The sequence below is a fragment of the Salminus brasiliensis genome, chromosome 18 (assembly GCF_030463535.1).
Source record: "Salminus brasiliensis chromosome 18, fSalBra1.hap2, whole genome shotgun sequence".
In the NCBI taxonomy this organism is placed as follows: Eukaryota; Metazoa; Chordata; class Actinopteri; order Characiformes; family Bryconidae; genus Salminus; species Salminus brasiliensis.
The window spans coordinates 31,229,256-31,254,091 of NC_132895.1; the positions used below are offsets into that span (position 1 = coordinate 31,229,256).

Sequence of the window (24,836 nt, forward strand, 5' to 3'; positions counted from 1 at the left end):
AAGTGATTGCTGTGGTGTTGCTAAGTGGTTGCTATATTCTTATATAAGCTGCACCATACCTGGAGTGGTGCTGATCTCAGGTGGTTTGGTGGACACTCCCGGATCAGGGTCGGGGTCAGGACCAGGATCAGGGCTAGGATCAGGGTCAGCTGTAGGGTCAGACTCTGGGTCAGTGGGTGAAGGTGTGGGAGAGGCAGGTGGGGGTGTAGGAGGAATAGTGGGAGGGACCTCATTCCCCTCCCCACCACCAGCATTGGTGGAGGTGGGGTCTGGAGGTGGAGGTGTCTGGTCCGGCTCTGCAGGTGGAGGGTCCACAGGCACAGGGGTAGGCGTTGCAGCCTCTGAAGGGAGAGACGCCGGGGAGTCCGTGAGAACCTCCTGGGCTGCTTTCTCCACGGTTCCTCTTGTGGTGAGGAGAGCAGACAGGACTGTAGACAGTTCATGTGTGATGTTGGGGACTCTGGATGATGGAGGAGGAGCAGCTGGAGGTTTGGCGGTTGTGACTTGACCTGAAAGCGAGCGACAGGGTGGAGTGTTACGTAGCTCTCGGGTCACAGCAGGACATACTAGAACCTAAAGCTAAAGGGGTTTACCTGAGCGCTCGGGAGCTTCCTGGGCCAAGCTGAGGGCCATGAAGGCCACAGCAGACAACAGGAGCAGTGGACACAAACCCATCCTGCCCTAGAAAAAAGAGACAGAGACAGCGAGAGACAGAGAGAGAGACAACGAGACATAGAGAGAGAGAGACAGCGAGACAGAGAGGTGTGATTTACACTATTCCAGGAGGACAGACATACAGTCAAACTGATCTGAAGGCAATCTAGAACCGTGTTCATACACAATTAAGGTAGGCATTCTAGAACCATGTTAATTGAGAATGAGGTTATAAATCTAGAACAGCAGGATAGAGGATGAGGGTATGCAGTCTAGAACAGGGTTACTGAAGAATGAGGGTAAACAATCTAGAACAGCATGAATGGAGGATGAGGGTACGCAGTCTAGAACAGTGTGAAAGCACAATAAGGGTTAAAGTTCTAAAACAGTGTGAAGACATAGGACACAGGGCAAATGGAGAACAGTGTTAATGGAGATTGAGGGAAAAACAATCTAGAACAGCATGAATGGAGGGTAAGAGTCAGCGATCTAGAACAGTGTCTAGAACAGAAAGCACAAGAACATTCAAGAACAGTATTCTAAAGGAGACGACACTAGAACAGCTTGTATCGAGAAGGAGGGTGAGCTATCTAGAAGTGTACCTTCATTCCAGCACAGAAAGAGTAAACATGCTAGAACAATGTGAATGAAGGACACAGACTCTAGAACAGTGGAACAGAGTACATTCTAGACACAGCGTGGATGGAGAAAGAGAGGGATCATTCTAGAACAGTGTCTAGACAACAAAAGGAGCGTGAACAGGGACGAACGCTGTCCTACAGTGTGGAGAAGGACGTTCTAGAAAACAGTCTAGAACACCTTAAACGAGAGGGTGTTGACGACGAGAGAACCGGCCCTCGGGGGACGCCCAGGCAGGCTCTATCTAATTAGAAACTGGGATGGAGCAAAATTCAAGACTGTCAAAATGCAGGTACCTGAGGACTGATTTGAGAACCCTTGTTCTAGAGGTTCCCAGCAAAGCATGTGTAGGTACAGCACACCAAACCAATGTGGGCGACTGCCGAACCTCAGGTCAGAGTCAGAGCTGCAGACCACAGCAGTGCAGCCCACTGTGACAACATGAGGTTCAGAAGCCACAACAGTCTGCTGGAAGCCCAACGCCCCCAATTAAGGAACCCGGCGAGAACCCTGTAAGCGCTGTAATCCTTATACTTTCTAGTCAGCTGTCCTCAACCACTGCACCACCCACTAATCAGCAGGTTCCAGCTCTAACCTAACAGAGGACCTCAGTTGGCTGGGTACGGTGTGTGCTGGGTGGCATCGGGAAACGAACCCGCGGACCTACAGATTCAAGCATGTTAACATGCCAAGTGGGCGGGACTTAACATGCAAATTCCTCCTCAAATCAAAGCAGCATTAAAGGAATAGTTCAGTGAAATTGTAATTTGAATAACTGATCACAGACTCCAGATTCGGCTGTTCAGCTAAGACCCGACTGGTGTCCGACGTGTGCTTCTTTAGTTTACAACGGGGATGCTAGGCTAATGCTGCTAACAAACACTGGACTTGGACTGCCACCAATCTCATCTCCATAATAAACACATGCCCACAGACCCCTCTGTTTGACGTAGACTCACCGATGTGGTTTAAAACAGGGTGTGATGTCCGGTGTTTGTTAGCAACATTAGCTTAGCATTGCTGTTGTTAGCTAAAAAAAAGCACAGGTGGCATCAGACGGCAATTCGGATAAATGCGGTAATCTAATGCTGTGAGGAGCCCCAGGATCTGCTTGGTATTGTGGGAACTGTACTGGTTCAGGAGTATTTATATGGTAACTGTAGTCTTGTTTGCCCCCCCCACAGGGTACAGCACCACCTCAGAGCATGGACGACCAGAGGGAGCCTTGTTGACGTCGCTCTCGGCAAAGTGGCGGCTGCAGGCGCGGTTGGGCTAGCTGGGCAAAGCGTGCTAGCTTGGTGCATATTAACAGGGAAGCAGACGTGTAGGAAGGATATCACGGCATCAGAGGGTACGGATAGGGTAACTGAGCAGATAAATTAATTAATAATGCAATAAATAAATACATAAAAAAATTAATAAATAATAGTATAGTAGCTATACATCACCTAAGGAAAATACAAAAATTGTGGGTCTACTCACAAGAAAAGCCGTTAGCGTAGCTAGCACACATTAGTGAGTAGCACAATTCCACATAACGCCAGCATTTAAGAAACAAAAATAATTTTTGCATAATAACTTCATCTAGTTAGTTCTTCGCAAGTGCTTTGTGGGAAATTTCTATATAAAAAAAAAAGTAAGTAATAATAATAATAAAAAAATTGAAAAAGGGTCCATGGGAAAGAAAAGATAAAAGTTCCCACGCTCTTTAAAAAGAGGTGATGCTAGCTGCTGCATGCCAGCTTTTATTATCCCTTAGCTTAGCTTAGCGTCGGCTGCATGCAAAATGGCCCACTTACCTGGAAAACAGCTGTCTGCATCACTCCCTCATTCGCACAATGATCACCTACAGACAGAGAGAGAGAGAGAGAGAGAGAGAGAGAGAGAGAGAGAGAGAGAGAGAGAGAGAGAGAGAGAGTCAGTCACAGCATTGCCTCAGCAAGGAATTCTTCATTTCTTCATCCCCTCAAGGCATGTTCTGCTAAAACGGACGGATTTGCTAACTGCTAACTTAAACGGCACTGCCGGCGTGTGACGGCTCGCCCCGTTTACTGCCAAACGGAGATTTGCGAGGAAACGAGTCGCGGCAGGACGCGGTTTAACAAGCAGACCTCAGATTTCAGGTTTGGTCCAACCCAATGAAATTTAGGTCCAAAAATACGGAGGTCAGCTAGACAACCCCCCTATGGACATGACATGACCAGTCATTTTAGCTGACCTCAATATAGCCCACTGTGTTTACTTGGCAAGAAGAAGAGCCCATTAACAGGAAGAAGGGGGCAACTGTATTACTGTACTATTACACAATATATTGACAAAAGTATTGGGACATGCTGATTAATTGTTTCTTCTAAAAATCAATCATTTTTAAAGTAAATAAATAAAGCTCCAGGGGAGAAGGCTTTCTACTAGATTGTGGAGGAGCACTGCTGTGAGGATTTGATTGCATTCCGTAAGTAACACAAGGATGTCAGATTTATACAGCGCCGCCCCACAGTTCTTCCATTGCTTCACAGGTCAATGCTGGGGGGCTTTATACCCCTCTATATGCCAGCCCAGGCCTGGCATTAGGCAGCATGGTGCCCATCAAGGTTTATCAATGTTCTCCAGACTTCTACTCCAACGTAAAGGCCTGAGGCAAATCACATCATCTGTCAAACATGGCGGAGGCACTGTCGCCGCATGGGCGTGCAGGCTGCCAGGGGAACTGGGTCACTGGTGTTTATTGATGGTGCGCCATCTGACAGAAGTAGATGGATATGCTCTGAAGTGTGTAGAGCTCTACGTCCTGCTCAGACTCTGATGTGGGCGGCGCTTCACAGGACAGGCGGACATTGACGCAAAAGACACGGCAAAGCCTGTGGAAACGGAAGGTCTAGGTTAAAATTGGACCGTGGCGAAGACTACTACTACTTCCTTTATCCGACACCTTACACATGACCCAGCGACAGCCTCATGACCATGCCTCATGCTGGACACACACACACACACACACACACACACACACACACACAGAGCACAGACCTCCTCTAACTGTGTTTTTCTTGGTCTGAGGGATTGTCTGCTTCACTTTCATCAGATCAGATCGGATCAGACTGCAAGTTTGAAGACAGCTCAGTTGCTTGTGTGTGTGTGTGTGTGTGTGTGTGTGGATGACTCTCAATCTCTGCTGTAATCCCCGTGGTCCTCTCAGAGCTGTCCCACTCACTGGACTGTGATAATCGCAGTCCTAATCCGCGGCCCATATCAGGCTTCATTCACTGTAATTCAGACCTTCTGTCGCTCATCAGTGTGTGTGTGTGTGTGTGTGTGGATATGAAGGACACTCCCGAGGCCTCTCAGCAACAGTGGATCAGAACGGCTAATCCATGCCTTACACAGTCTAACCTTACACACACACACACACACACACTTCTACTGCCACTTAAGGCCGAATCCGCAGCAGAACCTGGGGAACCTGAGATCCACCATATGTCCAAATATTTGTGGCCACCTCTTCCTCTTATTCCATTATTCAGCTACTTTACGTTGCACCCCTTGCTGACAAAGAGGTGGAAATGCACACGCAGCTTCTATAGTCCCTGTAGAGAAGACGTACCGCCGATACAATAAGACCATCTGGAGCAGATCAACACTGATGAACCCGTTGGCACCATGCCACCTAATGCCAGCTGCGGGCTAGAGAGAGGGGTGGAAATCGGACTCAACAATCTGAGTGACATGGAGGCTTGGAAAGCGGACAGTCAGCAGTGACAGGAACCTCTAGCTAGTCAGAAAAGCTTACATAACCCATCACGGTAACGCACAGTCATGCTGACCACCACGAGTCTAAGCCTTCAAACTGCAGAGCGGTCGGGGTTAACACCTCACACCTGGGAGGCTGGGCTCGTCTGACCCAGCTGAGAGACAGAGAGCGGGCGAGAGAGCATGCCAGAGAGCGAGAGAGGGAGGAAATTACACACAAATGTCGTTAAGGAGGCACTCTGAGAGCTCCACTTCAACATGACCGTGCACCACTGCAGAAGCAGGGAGGTTAGCGTGTTGCTCAAACGGTTCCTGTTGTGAGAAACTTCAGCTTGCACATCGGCTGGGGGTGGGCGAGGTGCTGGGTTGGGTTCAGCGAGAGAGAAAGGGAGAGAGACCTGTAGCATAATACATAATATAATATAATAATATACAATATAATAATATATAATACAGCGTAGACCCTGGTCCTAGTCCAGGTTCTGGAGACCCCACCCCCAACCCTCACCCCACCTTCAGCTCAGAAAGGGCTCGTCCATGAGCCGATTAGCTGGATAAGGAGTATAGGGGACGGTCCAGGACCACGGATGGAAACCACTGGACTAAGAGTGACGCTATATCAACAGCAATCCAAGATGCACTACATTGACAAAAGTATTGGGACACCTGCTCATTTAATTTCAGAGTTTCTTCTGCTGCTTTTGTTGGAGTAACTGTCTCTACTGCCCAATGATGTCCAAAATTATTAAATGGAGCTCCACTGCTCCACAGCTCAATGCTGGGGGGCTTTATACCCCTCTAGCTCGGTCATTAGTCTGGCATGGTGCCAACAGGTTCATGTTTACCTGCTCCAGAGAGTCATATTCCAACGGTGGTAATGTGGTGGTGCACAGAAGCGAAACTGCACAAAACGTTGCATCACTGTCCAAATACTTTCGTCATTTCGCCATACTCATCATATCCCAAAACAAGCCTGGTACTAAATTAGAAAACGCTCCCGATGAATCCCTTGGCACTGTATTCCAGGCCAACGCTGGTTGGGGGGGGGGGGGGTTTAAGCGGGTTGTAGCCCAAAGTGTCCATCCTTCTGCATCCCACCCAACTACCCAGCTAGGAAGCCAAAACCTAATTAGGGTGAAATCAGCCAGCAGTCACAGGACTGCCATGTCCCTCTCCAGTTCCTCTCTCGCACGACACAATGCACAATACCACAGCTATTCAGACTGCGCTATGAACCTGCCCGGCCTTCAACAGGTGCATTGTTCGGCACCGCGGAGCCTTCTGGAAACAGCTCAGCTGATGAGGCGACACGGCAGAACTGACCACCGCACAACAGCTGATCTGAGATAGGGGCCGGCGCAACGCCCAGCATCCCAGAGGAACCAGCCCCTACGCTTACGGGCGGCGGCATGGCCTGGCAGACTAGTGCCCCAGCCACTACAAATGGGCACCTGTCGCTACACCAGCCGCTACAGCGTGCTGTCGCCCAGATGTAGCGGCTGGTGTAGCAACAGGTGCCCCACCCTACACCCGATTCTTCAAAAGGTTTTCCACCAGCTCTACCATCATCAGATGGTGTAGCGTAGCGGACAACACCACCACCTAGGACTGGAGACGCCTTCGGTCAACTGAGGGCGGCACACTGGGAGTTATAATGGGCAACTGTCTATCTGCCCCCATTCACAGTTTATTAATACCCAAGTGTGTGTGTGTGTGTGTGTCTTGGAGGCTTTCAGTGAATGTGCGTGTGTGTGTGTGTGTGTGTGTGTGTGTGTGTGTGAGAGAGTGGGAGAAAGAAAGCGAGCGAGAGAGAGCGAGCGAGCGAGTTTTCTCAATGCACTTCTTCATCCTGCTTGGGCCGGCCCAGGCTAGTGAGCGGACACTGCTGCTGCCCACTGAACACACAGACCACGGATTATACTCCCCAACACACACACACACAACCTCACACCACCCACAGTCTTCTCCGCTTCCTGCAGGCCCTGCACCACGTCCGATCAACAACACGCCCCCACGCCAAGCCTTCATTCATACCCCAGCCTGGAGTGACACAGTCTGGGACTGACCAGAGCCAGCGGCAGCAATTCCCACCCTGACGGAACTGGGGCTGTGATTGGTCAGCCCGCCTGGTTCACTCCTCTGAGCCAATCGGCGTACACTTCAAGAGCCTGTATCCTACATCGTTACTCCACCTTGAGTACGCATGTCAGACATACACTCCACTCCTGAGACCTGCCGTGTGATCTGACTTAATGGACAAAAGTATTGGGACACATACATTCATTCATTCATTCATTTCTTTTTCCGAAATCAAGATCCAGGTGTGTATCCAGCCTTTGTTGGAGTAACTGTTTCTACTGTCCAGGGAAGGAGGTTTTCTACTTGATTTTGGAGGAGGAGCATTGCTGTGAGGATCTGGTTGCATTCGGGTACAAGAGCAGTGACCGTAGTGACGTCAGGACGTTGGTGGGATGATCACCGCCCCACCTCGTGCAAAAAGTACTGGATGGAGCAGCAGCCTCCATCATTTCAGAGAACACAGGTCTTCCACTGCTCCACGGCTCAAGGCTGGGGGGCTTCATACCCCTCTATCCCATTTGGCATGGTGCCAATAGGTCCATGTGTATCTGCTGCAGAGAGTCCTACGTCTCTACAGGGACTAGACAAGCTGTGTGTGTCTCCAAGGGGTGTCCATAAATATTTGGACAGAAAGAGCACTCTATCTTTACAGAAACAGAAGAGTGTACTATCTATAACCCGTCCCATCAGTCTCCAGACCCATGGCTGAGTCACTGCCCACCTCAACGTGACCTGGACAGCCATGCGCAACGAGGCGCCGGCCCAATGACACAGTGTCTTCGCTGACCGTGGCTTAGCTCACGGCGCTTAGGAAGACCACACCCGCTCACCAGCGGCCCACCAGCTTATCCTGCCTAAATCTGTAATTGGATAACGACTCGCTCAGGAAGGAGCTTCCAAAGGGCCCTCTTCTGAGACACGGTGTACAGAGGAGACGGGCCGGACGCTGGAGATATCTGCCACCGGTCCTGACAGGAAGGCCAGGACAGAGCAGGGCGAGGCAGCGCAGCAGAGAAACTGTCCCGACCAAGACAGGCCAGGCGATCCTCGGGCCTGATAGGCTGCCATTATTCCCACTGTGACACACAGCTGTTCAGCATTCAGAGCAGGGGCGGCCAGATGAACACCACCCCTCTCATCCTCAACTCCCAAAAACTACTGGATGGAGAAGCATCCATCATTCCAGAGAGCACAGTTCTCCCACTGCTCCACAGCTCAATGCTGGGGGGCTTTACACCCCTCCATAGCCCACGCCTGGCATTAGGCCATGTGGCCAATAGGCTCACGTTTAGGTGCGTTTACCACAGACTGTCCCATTTACCCCCGCAAAAGACAATTACGCATTCCCAGCCTTTCTAATATGAGCATGAGCAAGGGTTTGGATTAGCATATCCTGTGGCGTTACTCCACCTTGAGTACGCATACAAGACATACAAGCCCTGTTCTGATTGGCTATGCCGCAGATCGAACAAGCACTCAGAGCTGAAACACTCCTGAGAACTGCCGTGTGAATGAGCGGGGCTAAACTTTAAGCACTTTATGGACAAAAGTATTGGGACACACTCATTGTTTCTTCCGAAATCAAGGGTATTAAAAAAATAATAAGGTGTTTATCCGGCTTTTGTTGGAGAAGCTGTCTCTACCGTCCAGAGAAGGCGGCTTTCTACTACATTTTGGAGAATTGCTGTGAGGATTTGATTGCATTCAGGGACGAGAGCCTTCATGATCGCGTCCAAGGGAAAAACTACAGCGAGTTATTTGGTAACTCTTCGATTTAGCGTATCTTGTGGTGTCCCACAGGGCTCTACTCTGGGATCTATGAAGTGTGGGCTTCCGCACAGGCTCTACGAGAGATGGTGCTGAGAATGTATCTTTTCTACCTTATATTTAAACGGGAATTTGCCGCTTTTACCTCACTGTTGCTAATTATGCAGTGATAATTATGATAACAGTGATTATTATGAAAGTAAAAGTGTATTATCTGACTATCTAAAAGTTTTCAGACCAGCAAGTAAAAACACATGGGTATCAGTGCTTAAGCTCAACAGGTACGTTTACCCCATCCGGACCAGCTCTACTGTCGCAACCCGACCGCAGCATCCGTGACGATGCTAAGCTAAACGCTAAGCGCTTGTGGAACAGGCCGCATCACACGGTTTGTGTTTATAATTAGAAAAAGAGAAAAAGACACATGACCACACGTCCATGTGGTCAGATACAGGCTTCTTAACGTGACGCAACTGTTGCACGCGAGCATCAACACTGCAGAATGTCCCAATCCCCAGTTTCAGGAAGCACCCACCCTCCCACGCCGCCTGAGGGCCCTCCTCCGCCGGTGTTGCGTTAAGAATTAGCCAACGACCCTAACGCAACCTAAAACAAGCCCGACCACGCCCAGAACAACAGACGTAGTGCCCGGTCGCCACCCGGGCAGCACAAACAGTGGCCCGCAGCGGTTCGGGCAGCCCTGGTCAGAAACTGTGGAGGAACCTCTTAAGCTGCTTTGAGGAACATTCAAGAAAAGGTTCGCTGAAGGTTCCTCAAAGCACCCTAAGAGGGTGGGGTGGAGGGGCGATGGGTGCATGAAACCACCACCTATCCAACCTAATACCTTTTGGAGTTCAGTTCATCTTCGGCTCGCTTTAGTCCAGGGGCGTCCAAACTTTTGCACACTACTGTAAATAAATAAATAACTCAAACTCGAGCTTAAAAAACCCATCGTGTTCTCGAGAGCCGCCGGGAGGGAGCGTGAAGGGAGCACCTCCTCCACCGCTCGGGCCTCCAGACTTCAAAGGTGCGTTTCGTAACCTAAAGGCTTCCGGGGAGGACGAGTGCAGACACGACGAGCCGATCACGCAGGGCTGCAGCTGACGGGCTAGACCTGAGCAATCGAACCGGACTGCGCAATCCGAATCTGCTGGGGCAGCGTCAGACCTAAAGCCCCCCAGCTCAGCCAGCCCTCATACGGCCACATTTCCATCAGCTTCACAGGTCCCACAATAGAGCCCTGTGGGACTCCAGGGACTCAGCTCAGAGCTTCAGTCATCAGCTGGGGTTTAAGGGCTGCGCTCAAACGCTGAGGTGCTCACACTGCCGGCATGCTCCAATTCTACGACGTCCTTGACCCAAAAGCTCGCCGAGGGTTAATTAGCGAGCGCATCTCAGCGAGCGCCACGGCCTAATTTCAAAGCCCACGAGAAACAGGTAGAGGCAAAACGAGAGACGGGACCCAAGAGGCTTGGAGCAGGGGGGCAGGCCCGGGACCACGCGGGTATGACCACCAGTGATGAGCAGCACTTCCACACCACATCACCAGTGAGTCACTCAGCTGACCCCTCACCACATCCAGTCGGGACACGTCCTCCCAAATTTCCAATCATACTGAAACCGCTCGTTGAGACCTGCCTACCTGGGTCGTCTCGGAGGTGTGCTGTGGATCGCCATCCATTTGTCCCGTGAGACACCAGCCTATCAATAAATCTACAGAAATATTAATTAATAAATAAATAAATAAATAAATAAATAAAGTAGGACACCAGGTCCTGAATCCTCAGATTTTGGCCTAAAGCGTAACCTTAAAATCCATCCCCATAGAAAACCACCTCTACCCCCCATTTACCTGAGCCCAAACTTCAGGCCTGTCCCATATGAACATCCCTCAGCTCTTCTCCTATTGGACAGAGCAGACCCCACAGCTGAACCCAGGACGTATATCCCACTACCGCCTTCATCCTAGCCCATATTTTAGGAATTATATGGGGCGTGTATCCACCTCATTAAGTATTCAACGCTGTGACGTCACAAAAACTACATATTTACATATATCCACCTATACCGCTTAGCTCCGCCCACTCCGGCTGAAGTTATACGGGGTGTTTCAGCCTGGGTGGAGGTTCAGGGAGTAAAACTAGTCCGAGGGGGTCAGAGGAAGTCTACTGCTGAGGATTAGGCCTCTGCAGGTTAAGGGGGTCCACAAAACAAAGGGCAGAAGGGGGCTAACCACCGTAAACACACACCCAGGGCTTATTCAGAGCACCAGGGCAATGGCATCGACCTTATGGCTGAACTTGTGTAACACAAAGACCCCCCACCCTCCCCTCCGCGACCCTCCCCAAATCGCCCACTACCGCCCAGACAAGGCCAAGCCCCCCCACCCCTGCCTGCACACACACACACACACACACACACACACACAGCCTGCTAAAACCACGCAACCACCAAAGCGCTGATCAATATGTGCACTTTTCCCTCAGCCTGGAGCCGCGCGAACGCACTGGACTCCCATTGTTCCCTCCCCTCAGCTGCAGTGTGTGCACTCCCTCCCTAAACCCTAGGCCGGGTCTTTCTTCCCCTCCACCCCTCTTTACTTTTCCCTCCCAGCCACTTCAGCCTTCCTCTACTTCCCAACAAGACAGCACACGGCTGCCCCAGCGTTACATAACCCCCCCAACACCCCATCACACCTCATCACATCCTCGCCCCCCTCCTTTTCCAGTTGAGCGACAAATTAGGGACCCTAACTAGGCAGCGAGCCCGTGTGAATAGAACGCGTCCCATCGATAAGGCTTCAAAAAAAACCCGAGGCTTGTTCCTCCACAGAAGTTTATCTATGCGAAGCTACTTGAGGTAAAACCCCCCGGACTCACCTCCCCGCCCTTCCCGACCACCGCAGAGACTCCCTCTGAGGAGAAAAGCCCGTCCGGGAGCTCGCTTCCCCCGGTTTTCCCCGGTTTCCCGCTCCCCCGGCCGCCCCTGACTCCACACCCCGGGTCCTGAAGCCTGTGTTCGGGGTGCGGGGGCCCGAAGCCGAGTGGCGCAACAAACTAGGGCTCCTGTCCGAGGTACATGTCCAAACAAGTGCCGAAAAGCGCCTGATTCCCCTTCTCCAGCGTCTCCAGCTGCGCCGGGGCTGCGTTCCCGTCCTGTCCGCCGCGCCGGGTGGCTCTTTATCCCGCGGTTTGCTCGCTGTTGTCCGGGCGCGGTGGCGCCTCTCCTATTCCGCCATGTTGTGGCTCCAAGGTGGGAAGCGCCGGATTCCCGGGACGAAGCCCCGCCCACCGGGAGCGGCGCGGGGGCGCAGCGCCATCTGGTGGTGAAATCTGATAATGAATAAATAAACATTTAATAAACATTTAATAAACAAACATGACCTGATCATTAAAAATAACGATTACATAAAGCTGCATCTGCTGGTAGAATGTGATTATAGAGGAAAAGAGATAAATCTGATAATGGAGAAAAAGAAAAAAAGGAAAAATAAATATTTAATAAATCAAAGCGTATAAATGATCATGTGATCAAAGATATATGTGTTCATAAAATAAATAAAAAATTTTTTTTACAAAAGTGGACAAATCGGACAACAAAAAAATTAGCTAAATAAACAATGTCATCTAATTTTCTCATTTTGTAGTCAAGCGTCATCTAGTGGTTAAAAAAGAGAACAGACAGCGCATGGCAAAAAATAATAGTTTTAAAACACATTATATTTATATACATTATATATTATTTATATTATATATTATTATATGATTATTTATATATTTTTTACTATTATTTAATGTTGTAATAAATAATGTTATAATAAATAAACAAACAGCTCTTACTTCAGTTCAATAAACATTACGATATCATTACCTATTATTAAAATGATTAAATAGATATTATAATATATATATATAATTGTTAGATATATATTATTATGGTTTACAGTGTTATTATTACTGTTATAATGCTATATTATTTTCAGTAATGTCAATGAGGCTCTCTGAACGAAGCTCAACGCCGCCATCTGGTGGTGAAAGCTGAGCACTGAATAAATAAACATCGCGGTAACAAAAAAAAAACACAAAAATACAAATTTGTTCATTAAACATTGGTATAACTCATGGTTTTGTTAATTATAATATACTTATTAATATAGTTATTTATTATTAACGCGTTATTATTATCGTTATAATTGTGAGAATTGAGCTAAACTGAACAGCGCCGTCTGGCGGACAGGTCTGATAATGGGTGAGCGGCTTGATAATCAGGGCCATCTAGTGGCCAGAGCTGATATAGCAGGACTGAAAACAGCGGACGCGTCTTTCTCCGAGACGATAAACCAGAGCAGCCCTGAACTGACACGCAATTAATACTTAATTATTAAGTATGAAGTACTTAATAATTCATATTAATATATATTTTAAATTCTAGACAAAAGGTGATTCGCAAAATCTAGCACTTATTTATTTCAGATTTTAAATGAATTTTATTGTATAGATTATTATATAGATTTTAATATTAATAATATTAATAACAGACAAAAAAAAATCAGTCGAAGCGTTCAAGTTTATTTGTGCTTATAATGAAATAAATAGCAAAGAAAACAAACAGAGCAAAAGCAGACGTTACAGTAAATGAACAGGACCCAGCGTTCCTCACTGGTGGTCTGTATCAGGGTTCGGTTAGTAAGAGTGAGAGCTGGGGAGACTCAGTGGACGGTTGGGTCAGCAGGTGCTGGTGAGGCTCCAGTGCTGTGGTTCCTTCAGGCGGAGAGATTAGAGATGACCGCTCTGGTGAACTCAGCGCTGGTAGCATAGCCCCCCAGATCCGCCGTTCGAACCTGTGGTAAGAGACAAACGTACACCGGCTGTGGGATCATTTAAGGAAACCCCCTAATCTCACCCCTCACCCGCCGTCCCCCCACACGCTTCCTAAAAGGCCTCTCGTTCCCCTCAGAAGACCCTGGCCTAGCCTGCTGATGATGGAGCTTGGCTCTAGCTGTAGCACACACTCTGGATCGGCAGCAGCGGCCTTCTTCAGGTCAGCCAGCCAACTGTATGTCCACAAGTTTGTGGACACCCCTCCTACTTTTCCCCTAGCTACTTTAAGTTGCACCCCCCCACCCATCCACACAGCTTGTCTAGTCTCTGTAGAGAATTACTGCCAATAGAATAGGACTCTCTGGAGCAGGTAAACAGGGATGGACCTGTTGGCACCAGGCGTGGGCTATAGAGGGGTGTAAGGCTCCCCTAGAATTGAGCTGTGGAGCTTGTATTGATGGATGAGTTGGGATGCTGAGGTGGGGTGGTCGTCATCATCATCATCATCATCATCATCCAACATCCTGACCTCACTAACGCTCTTGTCGCTGAATGCAACTAGTAGTATCTTTCCTGGACAGTAGAGACAACTACACCAACAAATGAAACAATGAATGAGAAGGTGTCCCAATACTTTTGTCTATATGGTGTAAGAATACATAGCTCACAGAAGTCTGAGATTAAAGAACACCATATTGCCCTACAGCTTTTCAGGTGCCGTCCCGAACACAACGTTGAAGGGAATCCTTCCACTAAATTAAGTTCTGTGGAAAAAAAATAATTTATGAATTTCTATTTTAGAAAATATTAAGACTTTATTCCAGTTCATTTTGGATTATTGCTATTGGTCCCATCATCAAGGCCATTTAATCTGGTGTAAAGAACAGCTGATTCATTTATAAAAAAAAAACACCAAGGTATAAAAAGACTCTGAAAAGTATAATTTAATGTTTATTATCTGGTCTGACATCCTCAAAACTGACATCAAAGAGCTGCAGAGTTACAGACTGAGCTCCTTTACAGAGAACAAACCAGGATGGACTGAAGACAAATTTTTCCAATTTACATTCCCCACCCTCATCTCCGCCCCTGTCCAAGAAAGTCTTCAGAGGGTTTCCGAGCGGATTCATCGTAGCCTGGTCAAGCCCTTAGCAAGGTTTTTTCACAGCATAGGGGAAACCCTTAACAGCGCCTCCACGTGAGTCCAGTGGACCCCAATCCCAAACTTGAGGGCAGAAGTCCACTAATGAGCATGGAGCTCTGCAGACCAGGAGATACGACTTGAAGTTTGAACAGAAATGACTGGACCATGAGCAGCTGAGGATGCGTCTCTGTGGGGGAAAACGACCAGGATCCCCCTTTTTTAACGGAATGGGTCTAGAAAGGGCCAAACCCAGGCCTATCCAACACGAGCCTTTGCATGAAGATTGTTCATCTGCAGCACTGTAGCAGAGCAGAGTGCTGGAAGACGGCCCAGAGAGGGTGATGGCAGTGGAATGGACTTATCAGTGACCAGCTCTAGAGAAAGACAGCCGAGCAGCTCTGAACAGGTTGGCTTACGGGTCTACCAGCTGAGCTCTGGGCTGTGTTGCTGTGTTCGTTGGCGTGACGGAGGTCCGTACACTCGCTACCTTTGAGACGAGTGTCAGAACTCATCATCAAACATTAGTGCCTGACCTCACTGATACTGCAGTGGGGCTGGGCGCCATTAAATGCTTCTCACAGCAATGTTCGAACATCTAGAGTAGTGGGTAACAGGTAACACGCTTCTTAATACTCTGGAGTTTAAAAGAACCATTGGATGAGATGGTGTCCACAAACTTTTGACCACGCTGGGAAACAAACAGTGCCGAGCGTGGGCTCGAGCACCGGACCGGTGTTGTCTGGAGTGATGGAGGTGGAGATGGAGCTCCTTCTTATACCTTTGGATTAAGTGGCAGAACCAATCATCAACATCAGTACCTGACCTGGCTGAACGCAATCAAATCCACCTCACAGCAATGTTCCAACATCTAGTGTGAGGTCTTCCTAGATGAGGAGAAGCTATAATGGCAGCAAAAGGGAACAAACTCCTTTTTAATACTCTTGAGTTTGAAGGAGCCACTGGATGAGTAGGTGTCCATAAACTTTTGGCCATGTAGTGGAAGATGAACACCAGCAGCAGCAGCAGAAGAATGGAGAAGTTGTTCCAACGGGTAAATCCAGCCCAACGCTGTGGGTTAGCCGGTGTTTGTTGGGAAACGTTGGGCAGATACAGAAGAGGCTTTTAAAAAGCTGGGAATGGAAACAGGAAGCTCAGGCCAGACACTCGATCTGAAGGCTAAGCAATGGCAGCAGCGAGGGAAAGTGAATAGGGGAAGTGAGCAGAGGGTGAATCAGGACTGAGCAAAAGAGAGAGAGGGGCTGGACTCACAAAAGACAAGTAGAAGACTTTAGACTATCCTGCTGAAAGTAGAAGATCCTTGAGGAACCTTTGGAGGTTCTTCAATTTGAAACTGGGGAGGAACCTCCTAAGGTGCTTTGAGGAAACCATTTTCTTCTAAAGACCTTTTCTTGAAGGTTCCTCAAAGGACCTTAAGGAGGTTTCTCCCTACTTTCAAATTGGAGAACCCCCAAAAGTTCCTCTGTGGAACTGTGGAGGAACCCCTCTTCAAGTGTGCTCTCAGGAACCTTTGTAGAACCCTCTTCCTTCTAAAAACATTTTCTTGAAGGTTCCTCAAAGCACCTTAAGGAGGTTCCCTCACAGTTTCACACTCAAGAACCTCTTAAAGTTCCTCAAGGATCCCAAGGCACTTAAGATTTCCTTGGTTTTCTTGCTTTTGTGAGAGCGGTCCCAGAGCAGAAAGGGCTGAAGTAAGGAGAAAAAGAAAAGCATAGGGATGGTGGAGAAGGGTGGGGTTTGGTGGGGTGTGGCGATCACACAGGAGATCCTCAGTAAGCAGGCCGATGGCGCAGGTTGGCCACAACTGCACGGACAAAATCACCAGTAGTGCTGTAACCACCGAGGTCTCGCGTCCGCACCTGAGACACACACACACAAACACACAGCCACTGATTTCGAGAGGAAAGGACCACTCCACATCTTAGCAATGAAGGCGGTGATGTTAGCGAGGTTAAGCTACAAGCAAGCCATCAGGAATTCTGCCGGGCCTACACCTGGGTCATTCTCATGCCCCGTGACCTGGAATTATTTGACGCTGCAGCAGACGGAGAAGACTCGACCAAGACAGGAGAAAAAAAAAGAAGGTCAAGGAGGACTCTGGAGGAGATCTGATTAGGAACCCGCCAACAGTCCTCACTGCTGGCTAACACACTTAGCTGGACATCGTTTGGTCCAATCAACCCTAATAGGACTGATTCGCGAGCGCTCATAAAACAGCCAAGGAGAATTATGCTCAAAAGGATTAGCAAACTCCAGCTTGACAATGTTAAGGCATTTAGCTTAGCACTGCAGCAACGAGGTACACCATGTCCAAAAGTTTGTAGACACCTGCGTCTCCAGAGCTGTTTCCCAAATTAAGGGTAATAGTAGGGAGAATGTTTATCCTTTGCTGCAAAGGCCTTACACTAAATTTTGAAAGACCGCTGTGAGGATCTGATGAGAGCACTGGTGAGAATGACCCTCCACCCAAATACTATAGTCTGCTCAGTGGTGGTCAGTCCTGTGGGGTCCTGAGCATTGAAGAACAAACAGGGTGAAAGAAGGCTAATTAAACAGAGTCTGCAGAGAAACAGACGGATACAGCCTGGACCTACAGAACTACACAGTGCTCCTATATGGGAAGTATAGTACACTTATACTGTTTAGAGGTTAAACAGTGTGATCTGTAGCTGGACAAGCCAAAACATCCTCCCACAGATCAGTCAAGTCTCAGGTGTTAGTCAGGAGTTAGTTATGTGCCCTTGCTTCTCAGCATCAGGCTGGCTCATCATGCACGCTCACACTCATCCCTGAACATCCACCACCCCAACAGTCATTTGTGCTCATGTGCTGCAACACGCCTTCACACCCTCACACACAGACACCTTCATTTCAACCATGCTTACTGGATCCCTTTTAATATTACAATGTAATTTTCTCACCGTCACACAGAAAATATCCTGTATCTCCAAAAACTGCAACTTTACAGCAGAAGTAAAAAACCTTCTTATGGTTTAATGGAGGTCAATGTTCAAAGATTTTCCTCCAGGTCGTTCTGGAGCATTTCTACTGGCCCATTTATCATGAAACTTTGAATGTAAAGAACTGCCAGATTTACATTACGGAGAAAAGTTAAAATGGGAAAATGGACATTGGACAAATGGACAGTTTGTCTGTGTGACAGTAGGCTCTGAAACAGACACAGACAGACAGAGAGAGAGAGAGAGAGAGAGAAGCACTGTAATCATCTTACCTTCCCCTGTTTTATGACCCTCTTGACTGCTTCAGACACCATGTTCGAATGATACTCCAGACTGCAGCACAAAAACAGACACAAGGCCGCTTCAGTGAGCAGGCTGGCAGTGATGCAAGGCTGGACCTGGTCTTACTCAGGTGCTATTCATACATGCTATTTGCCTCATACACATTCTACAACCTGTGATACATCATTATTACTTTATTCATTAACCCCTAAACACTCCAAACAGGCCCAAGGCCCAAGCCTTTATGGAGCCCTAAGCAGATTTTCATTTGGGGGCTCCCCATACCACCACCTCAGCACCAGATGCTTCATCATTACATTAATTATATTATCTATATTACAATACGCTGAAGTGCCCGGACCTTTATCGACCATATGTGGCACATATCTGCATTTGCCCAACAGCAGGAGATGATTAACCTAGTATTGTTGTGCCAACTATGAAAATAAATAGCTTTTACCTGTGTAACACCATTTCATTTTATTATTTAAATGTTATTGTTTTTAAAATACAGATTTTTTTATCATAATGTTATTGCTCTTGAGGGCCCTCTGGTGGCGTTAGGGCCCCAAGCAGGGGCCAGCTCTGACTCCAAGGCTTATAACACACTAAGACGCATTACTCGGTATCAATAGGGACTTCTGTACAAAGTGGTGGGGCTATTATTCTCTGGTAACAGAAGTTTGTCATGGTTTGGGGCTGCTTTTTTTGCAGTAGGGTCTGGAGAGCTTTTTAATATATTTAAACAATAATAAGACAAAAGGTTTTAATGGGGCTCAATGAATGAGCAGATGTCTACATACCAGAGTGAGCCTTACTCTTTACATGCACTGAGCTTGAGTCATTTTCTTAGAAAAGATTTTGGGGTAACAGTAAGCAAGTGTGTAAACAGTGTGGGGTGTGTATGTGATCTGAAGTAGGGATAAACTCACTTGAGGTGCCTGAGCATGTTAGCAGCACTAAGAAGCATAGCGGTGGGATTGGCGATGTTTCTTCCAACAGCCTGAGCAAACGGATGTCTTGCCCCCTGATGGAGAGAAAGCAAGAGTACTGGATATTAAAGTCAAAGGTACAAAACTAAGTAAGAGGTGGGCAGCAATATCTACCACAAACTATGGGAAACCAGAGAGAAAGAGAGAGGCCAATGTGCTCTCCGGATGGCCGAGGACCCAGCACACCCACAGGAGGGCTCAAATTTTGAAAGACCCTCTATATACTCTGACAGTGCATAACTTAAAGCCACCAACCGTCTCAAACACAGCATATTCTGCACTGTAGCTTTCTCCAGGTACCACCCCGGCTCCGCCCACCAGGCCTGCTGCCAGGTTGTCAATGATGTTGCCATAAAGGTTGGGCATCACCAAGACATCGAACTGGTAGGGGTTCTGGACTAGCTGCAAAGCAAGGACATTTAACATGTGAAACTCTTTTGTTTGCCCGAACTGAAGTTTGGAGGTTATGTTGAGTGAATGATGAGGACAGAGGCTTTACCTGCATGCAGCAGTTATCAATGATGATGTTCTCATATTTGACCTTGGGGTAAAGCTCGGCAACCTCAGCACAGCTCTGCAGGAAAAGTCCATCTCCCAGCTTCCTGTTGAGATTAGAGAGAGAGAGAGAGAGAGAGAGAGAGAGAGAGAGAGCGAGAGCGAGAGCAGCACATTAGGATTTTCACCTCACCAGGAAAAACTCATCTATCCCAAGTGTAGTTGAGGTCCTGAACACCGGTCAATATCTTCACTTCTCTACACGGTCGCCTGGATCTGGCGAATACATCTGATGAACATTTTACATTTTAAAACACGAACTCACATGATGTTGGCTTTGTGTACGGCTGTAACTTTGCTGCGGCCCTTTTTAGTGGCGTAGTCGAAGGCAAACTTGGCGATGCGGCGGGATTTCTCCCTGGTGATGATCTTCAGACATTCCACCACTCCGGATACACTCTGTACACAACAAGCAATGCATGGTCAGGCCTATGATGAGCAAGTACTACACACAAATAAATCCTAATTGCTTATTTTTTTGCAAGCATAATCAAAATACATCGACTACAAGCAGACTGGACCTCACACAATACGGCATCAGTTATACTCTTGGGCTGATACCTCATGCTCCAGTGAACTGTATTCTCCCTCCGTCTGTTCGCGGATGATTACCAGGTCCAGATTGTTGTGGCGTGTGCTGTAGCCAGGCAGGCTGTTCACATGCACCACATTAGCAAAAAGGTCCAGCTTCCTCCTGAAATAACAAAAACACACATTCGTTCAAATGATATACTACATTTACTTCCATACACAACAGGGACAAAAGTTTTGGGACACCTGCTCATTCATCGTTTCTTCTGAAATCAAGGGAATCAGAAAACGAGTTGCTCCTGCTATCCAAGGAAGAAGGCTTTCTACTAGATGTTCTGGAGAAGCACTGCTGTGGGAATTTGACTGCACTCAACGACAAGAGCGTTACTGATGCCGGGATGTCGTACAGCGATTACTACCTCAGCTTATCCTAAAAGTACTGGATGGAGAACCATCATCATTCCAGAGAACACAGTTCTTCCGCTGCTCTACACTGGGGGGCTTTAAACCCCTCTACAGCCCACGCCTGGCATTAGGGAGCATGGTGCCAATAGGTTCATCAAGATTTATCTGCTCCAGAGAGTCCTATTCTATTGCACTATAGCACTTCTCTGCAGAAACTAGACAAGCTGCATGTGTGTGTCTATGCAATGGAGGCTAAACTAAAAGTAAGGGGTTAAAGTAGACAATTAATAGTTATGTAGTTTCATCAGACCTTAGCCTCATCTCGTAGGATGCCAGCTCTCCTTTGTACTCCATGGGGGTGTGGATCTTTCCTGTGTTCAAACAAAACACACAGTTAGCAGACTGCATTTGAGATGCGACCACACAATAAACAAGCCGGCCTACAGCCAGCGTGATGCTGCCGAGTAATAAGCTCATCACTGGGGTCACTATTACTGCCTCTGTCCTCTAACTCTGCAGACACAATTGACTCAGGGCTGCCCAAACCCCCTAGATCCACCAAGTCTAGGCACAGAGAGAGAGAGAGAGTGTTGCCTATGCTGCTCGCTCTGCCTGTGCTAACAGGCTTCTGTGAAACCCAGCCTGAGCTGACTACATAGATCGGTAAGACTCAGACAAGAGGTCATAACAGTTACCTTTGATGGCAACCCGGTTGTTCTTCATGGAGCCGAGAACCTCGTTCAGTTTCTCCTCGCTGGCCATGTTCTGCACCTCGCTCAGATGGAACTCCTCAAACTCCACAGGTACATCACCCGCCTAAGGGGAAGCAAAGAGAGGTCATGAGCCATTAGCGCCTCTAGGGGGCGTGAAGAGACACTGTGTATTCTAGGACACTGACAGTCCTAAAAAAATGAGCAGGTGGGCTTTGGCCTTTGAACTAGGCACAATACAGGAGAGCCAATAGAAACAAAAGCCATTAAATAGATCAGCAAAGCAACAAAAACAAGGATACAATATGAGCTGTGTAATTAAATACTTCTTAATTTATATTACAGAAGCTTTGATAGGATGGATGTTTATAGGGGGTAATTGGGGTAAGCACAGGATGGGGTAAACCGACACACGCCAGTCCTTGATGCTGAGCCTGAACCAGCCCGGTTTGGGCAGGAGAAAGGCAAGATACACAGATAGAGAAGTCCTGTGATGTATTTTATTTGCATTTGCTTACTGGCTGTGTCCCAAATCGCACACTACCACACTAATCAGTACCCCACCATTAGCAGTGCATTCATTAGTGTAGTGTATGAAGTACAGATGCTTACAGCTTGGGACACACTTTCTTGGTAGATGGTGTGGAAATGGTGTACTTCCCACCAGGTGAAAATAACCCCCCAATTTGGTAATACCAATTAACTCCCCAGTTCCACCACACCAGCTAACTCTACTGGTCAACATCACTTCAAGAGTGATTAAGGGAAACAGCGCCATCTACCCACCCGGAGAGAACACGGCCAGTTGTGCCCTCTCTGACTCCGGCTCCTGATGGCAAAGCCGACGGCTCCAGATTCGAACTTGTGACCCCCTGGACCATAGTGGTAGCGCGTTAGGCCACCGAGGGGTGCATGCTTCTTACCTTAAACACCTCCTTGACCGCAGTCATGAGCTCAGGTCCGACCCCGTCGCCTGGAACCATGGTGACCTTGAAGGTGCTGTCGGCTCGCGCCGGAGGAGATTCCAAAGCATTGCGGTTGGACGTCAGGCTCAGCGAGCGGACGCAGAGCGGCTGTAAGCGGGCACCGCTTAGGCCCTGCAGAGGAAGGGTCAGCACAGGAAAGGTCAGCACAACCCAACAGAAGACTTTCAAGCACGATTATATATACGTCCGGCTCTCTCCATGACGGGCATGAGGAACTCGGAATAACTCGGAAGAATCTCGTGGATAACCGAGGTTTTACGGTTAAACCACATCTCAGGACGGTAGAGGGACATTCGTAGCTGTCAGCCTTATCGGCTCTGGACAGAGGTCTTGCTGACAGACCTGTATACTGTATCTAGAGAATGTGGGCCTGGAGATTCCCATCATGGGGAATGAAGGCTGGGGGGACAGCAACAGGGGAAGTTGTAGGGGCATGGAGGCACAGAGCAAAACTTTGTTACACTGGGACATAAAATAAAGGAAAATTAACCTATAATGAGAAACTATTTAAAAAAAAAAGACCTTCAGAGATCCATAGCACCTATAATTTGATATCTAGCCTGAAAAATAAACACTTTTTATCCTCTAGTTGCTTAAAAAACCCAACTTCGACCCTTTTATACCTTGAATTTTGACTATTACAATAAGCCTGAGGCGCCCGTTAGCGTGGCAGCTAGCCTAGCTAACACGGAGCCCCTGAGGGCCCAGAAACGTTAACATGGCTGTAAGCTGGCTGTGTACACTTAGAAATTATTGTCCCTTGTCCTGACAGAAGAACTGCCATTCAGTTTTACCCTCTGAAGCTGTCAGAGCTGCGGGTCCTGTACTGATGTAGCTAGCTAGCTAATCTCGTTAGCTCGGATGCTAACGCTGCCCCAGCAAAGGCAACGGTGCTGTAGACAAGCTAAGCCTGCCAGTTCAGGCGGATTATGGCAGAGAACTGATGTAGTCTCAGCTAATTCTCAGCTAATTCTCAGCTAAAGCAGCGGTAACGGTGATGGTCCACAGTCTGCTCACAGGGCTGAAAGTCAGCACTCACCTTGGCCAATGATACAAGGCTTCCCCTCAAGGCGGCGGCCATCGTGCACTGAGGAGGAAACTGAGCAGAGGAAGCGGTTGTAGCTGGCGGCCGCCGGGCGGCGCTGTTAGCTCCACTAACAGGACAGGGGGAGACCAGTGCTTAGCTTTTTCACCAATAGCAATTCTTGGGGGGAATTTATTCTATTAAAGTCAGTAAATGTAGGCATCAAACATCTACTACATCTAATGGACGTGTATTAAATAGTTTTTCCCATTTTCTTCCAAAAAATACGTAGCTATTCATTATGTTAAATTTCCAGACATGTCCCATAAAATACGGACATGTCCCATAAAGTATGGACGTCTTCCGTAAAATTCGGGCTCATTCCGTAAAATACAGACTTGTCCCATAAAATACAGATTTTTTCCGTAAAATACATACTCATTACGTAAAATTCCAGACATGTCCCATACAATACTGCCTTTCTCCGTAAAATATGGACTTGTCCCGTAAAACACGAACTCATTTCGTTAAATTCCAGACATGTCCCACAAAGTATGGACATCTTCCGTATCATTCGGACTCATTCCGTAAAAAATGGACTTGTCCCATAAAATACAGATTTCTTCCGTAAAATATGTACTCATTACATTAAATTCCAGACATGTCCAATACAATACTGCCTTTTTCCGTAAAATATGACACTTGTCTCGTAAAATAATTGTAAAACACATACTCGTTATGTTAAATTCCAGACATGTCCAATACAATACGGACATGTCCCATAAAGTATGGACGTCTTCCGTAAAATTCGGGCTCATTCCGTAAAATACAGACTTGTCCCATAAAATACGGATTTCTTCCGTAAAATACATGTCCCATACAATACTGCCTTTCTGCGTAAAATATGGACTTGTCCCGTAAAATATGGACTTCTTTAGTAAAACACAGACTTATTTTGTTAAACTCCAGACATGTCCCATAAAGTATGGACGTCTTCCGTAAAATTCGGGCTCATTGTGTAAAATACTGTGCCACAAAATACAGACTTCTTCCGTAAAATACGGATTTATGCAAAATAAGGGCTCGTTCCGTAATTGGAAACAAAGATTCCGTATCATATTTTTTAAGGTTAGACTATTAAGACTATTTCATATGAGATGAGCCCTGCTGCTCTCCCTCAGCCGTGGACACTATTAAACTTTCCTTCAGAGAAAATCGTATTTTTGGAGCAGTACTGGGGCTGCAACTGATGACGTTTCACAAGAACACAGGAACTCCAGCACAGGCAAGAACGCAGATTAAGAAATGGCCAGGCAAAGTTTTTGGCCACTATTCATACTAAATGAGTTGTCCCTGCCTCTGCCTCAGGACAGCCAGAAGCAACTTGAGGCTTAGCCACTCTGCCTAATGATAGCTTAGATTCTATTATTATAATTACTAACTATTAATAACTAATATTAATAATGCAAGCAGACACCCCTGGTGCTTTATAAGAGATGCTGGGTGTAACACGCAATACAGTACAA

General features: G+C 47.5%; 2 protein-coding genes across 6 annotated transcripts in view; both read right to left on the reverse strand.

Annotated features, from left to right (window-relative positions):
• The window catches only part of ptpra (protein tyrosine phosphatase receptor type A), a 31,055-nt gene extending 18,885 nt beyond the window's left edge, over positions 1–12,170 (reverse strand). Inside the window, exons 1-4 of one of the 4 annotated variants that reach the window (XM_072661302.1) lie at positions 11,763–12,159; positions 3,093–3,139; positions 594–681; positions 60–509 (exon numbers count right to left, since the gene is read on the reverse strand). In XM_072661302.1, the coding sequence (XP_072517403.1) occupies positions 60–509; positions 594–681; positions 3,093–3,113 (559 nt within the window). In that variant the 5' untranslated portion in view covers positions 3,114–3,139; positions 11,763–12,159. Of the gene's footprint in view, positions 1–59; positions 510–593; positions 682–3,092; positions 3,140–9,727; positions 9,800–11,762 lie in introns of those variants that run through there. The other 3 variants (XM_072661304.1, XM_072661301.1, XM_072661303.1) reach the window with 3 other exon arrangements.
• Positions 12,171–13,435: 1,265 nt separating this feature from the next.
• Positions 13,436–23,386, reverse strand: idh3b (isocitrate dehydrogenase (NAD(+)) 3 non-catalytic subunit beta). Of its 2 annotated transcripts, none has more exons than XM_072661971.1 (11): positions 23,326–23,386; positions 22,224–22,397; positions 21,286–21,406; positions 20,901–20,961; positions 20,216–20,348; positions 19,920–20,053; positions 19,599–19,701; positions 19,355–19,501; positions 19,040–19,134; positions 18,098–18,158; positions 13,436–13,723 (listed from the first exon to the last, which is right to left on the reverse strand). In XM_072661971.1, the coding sequence occupies exons 1-11, from the start codon at positions 23,365–23,367 to the stop codon at positions 13,646–13,648; spliced, it is 1,149 nt and encodes a 382-aa protein (XP_072518072.1). In that variant the 5' UTR covers positions 23,368–23,386; the 3' UTR covers positions 13,436–13,645. The 2 variants fall into 2 exon arrangements, with proteins under 2 accessions (XP_072518072.1, XP_072518071.1); XM_072661970.1 differs by lacking the exon at positions 13,436–13,723 and adding an exon at positions 14,637–16,724.
• Between the last annotated feature and the right edge of the window lie 1,450 nt (positions 23,387–24,836).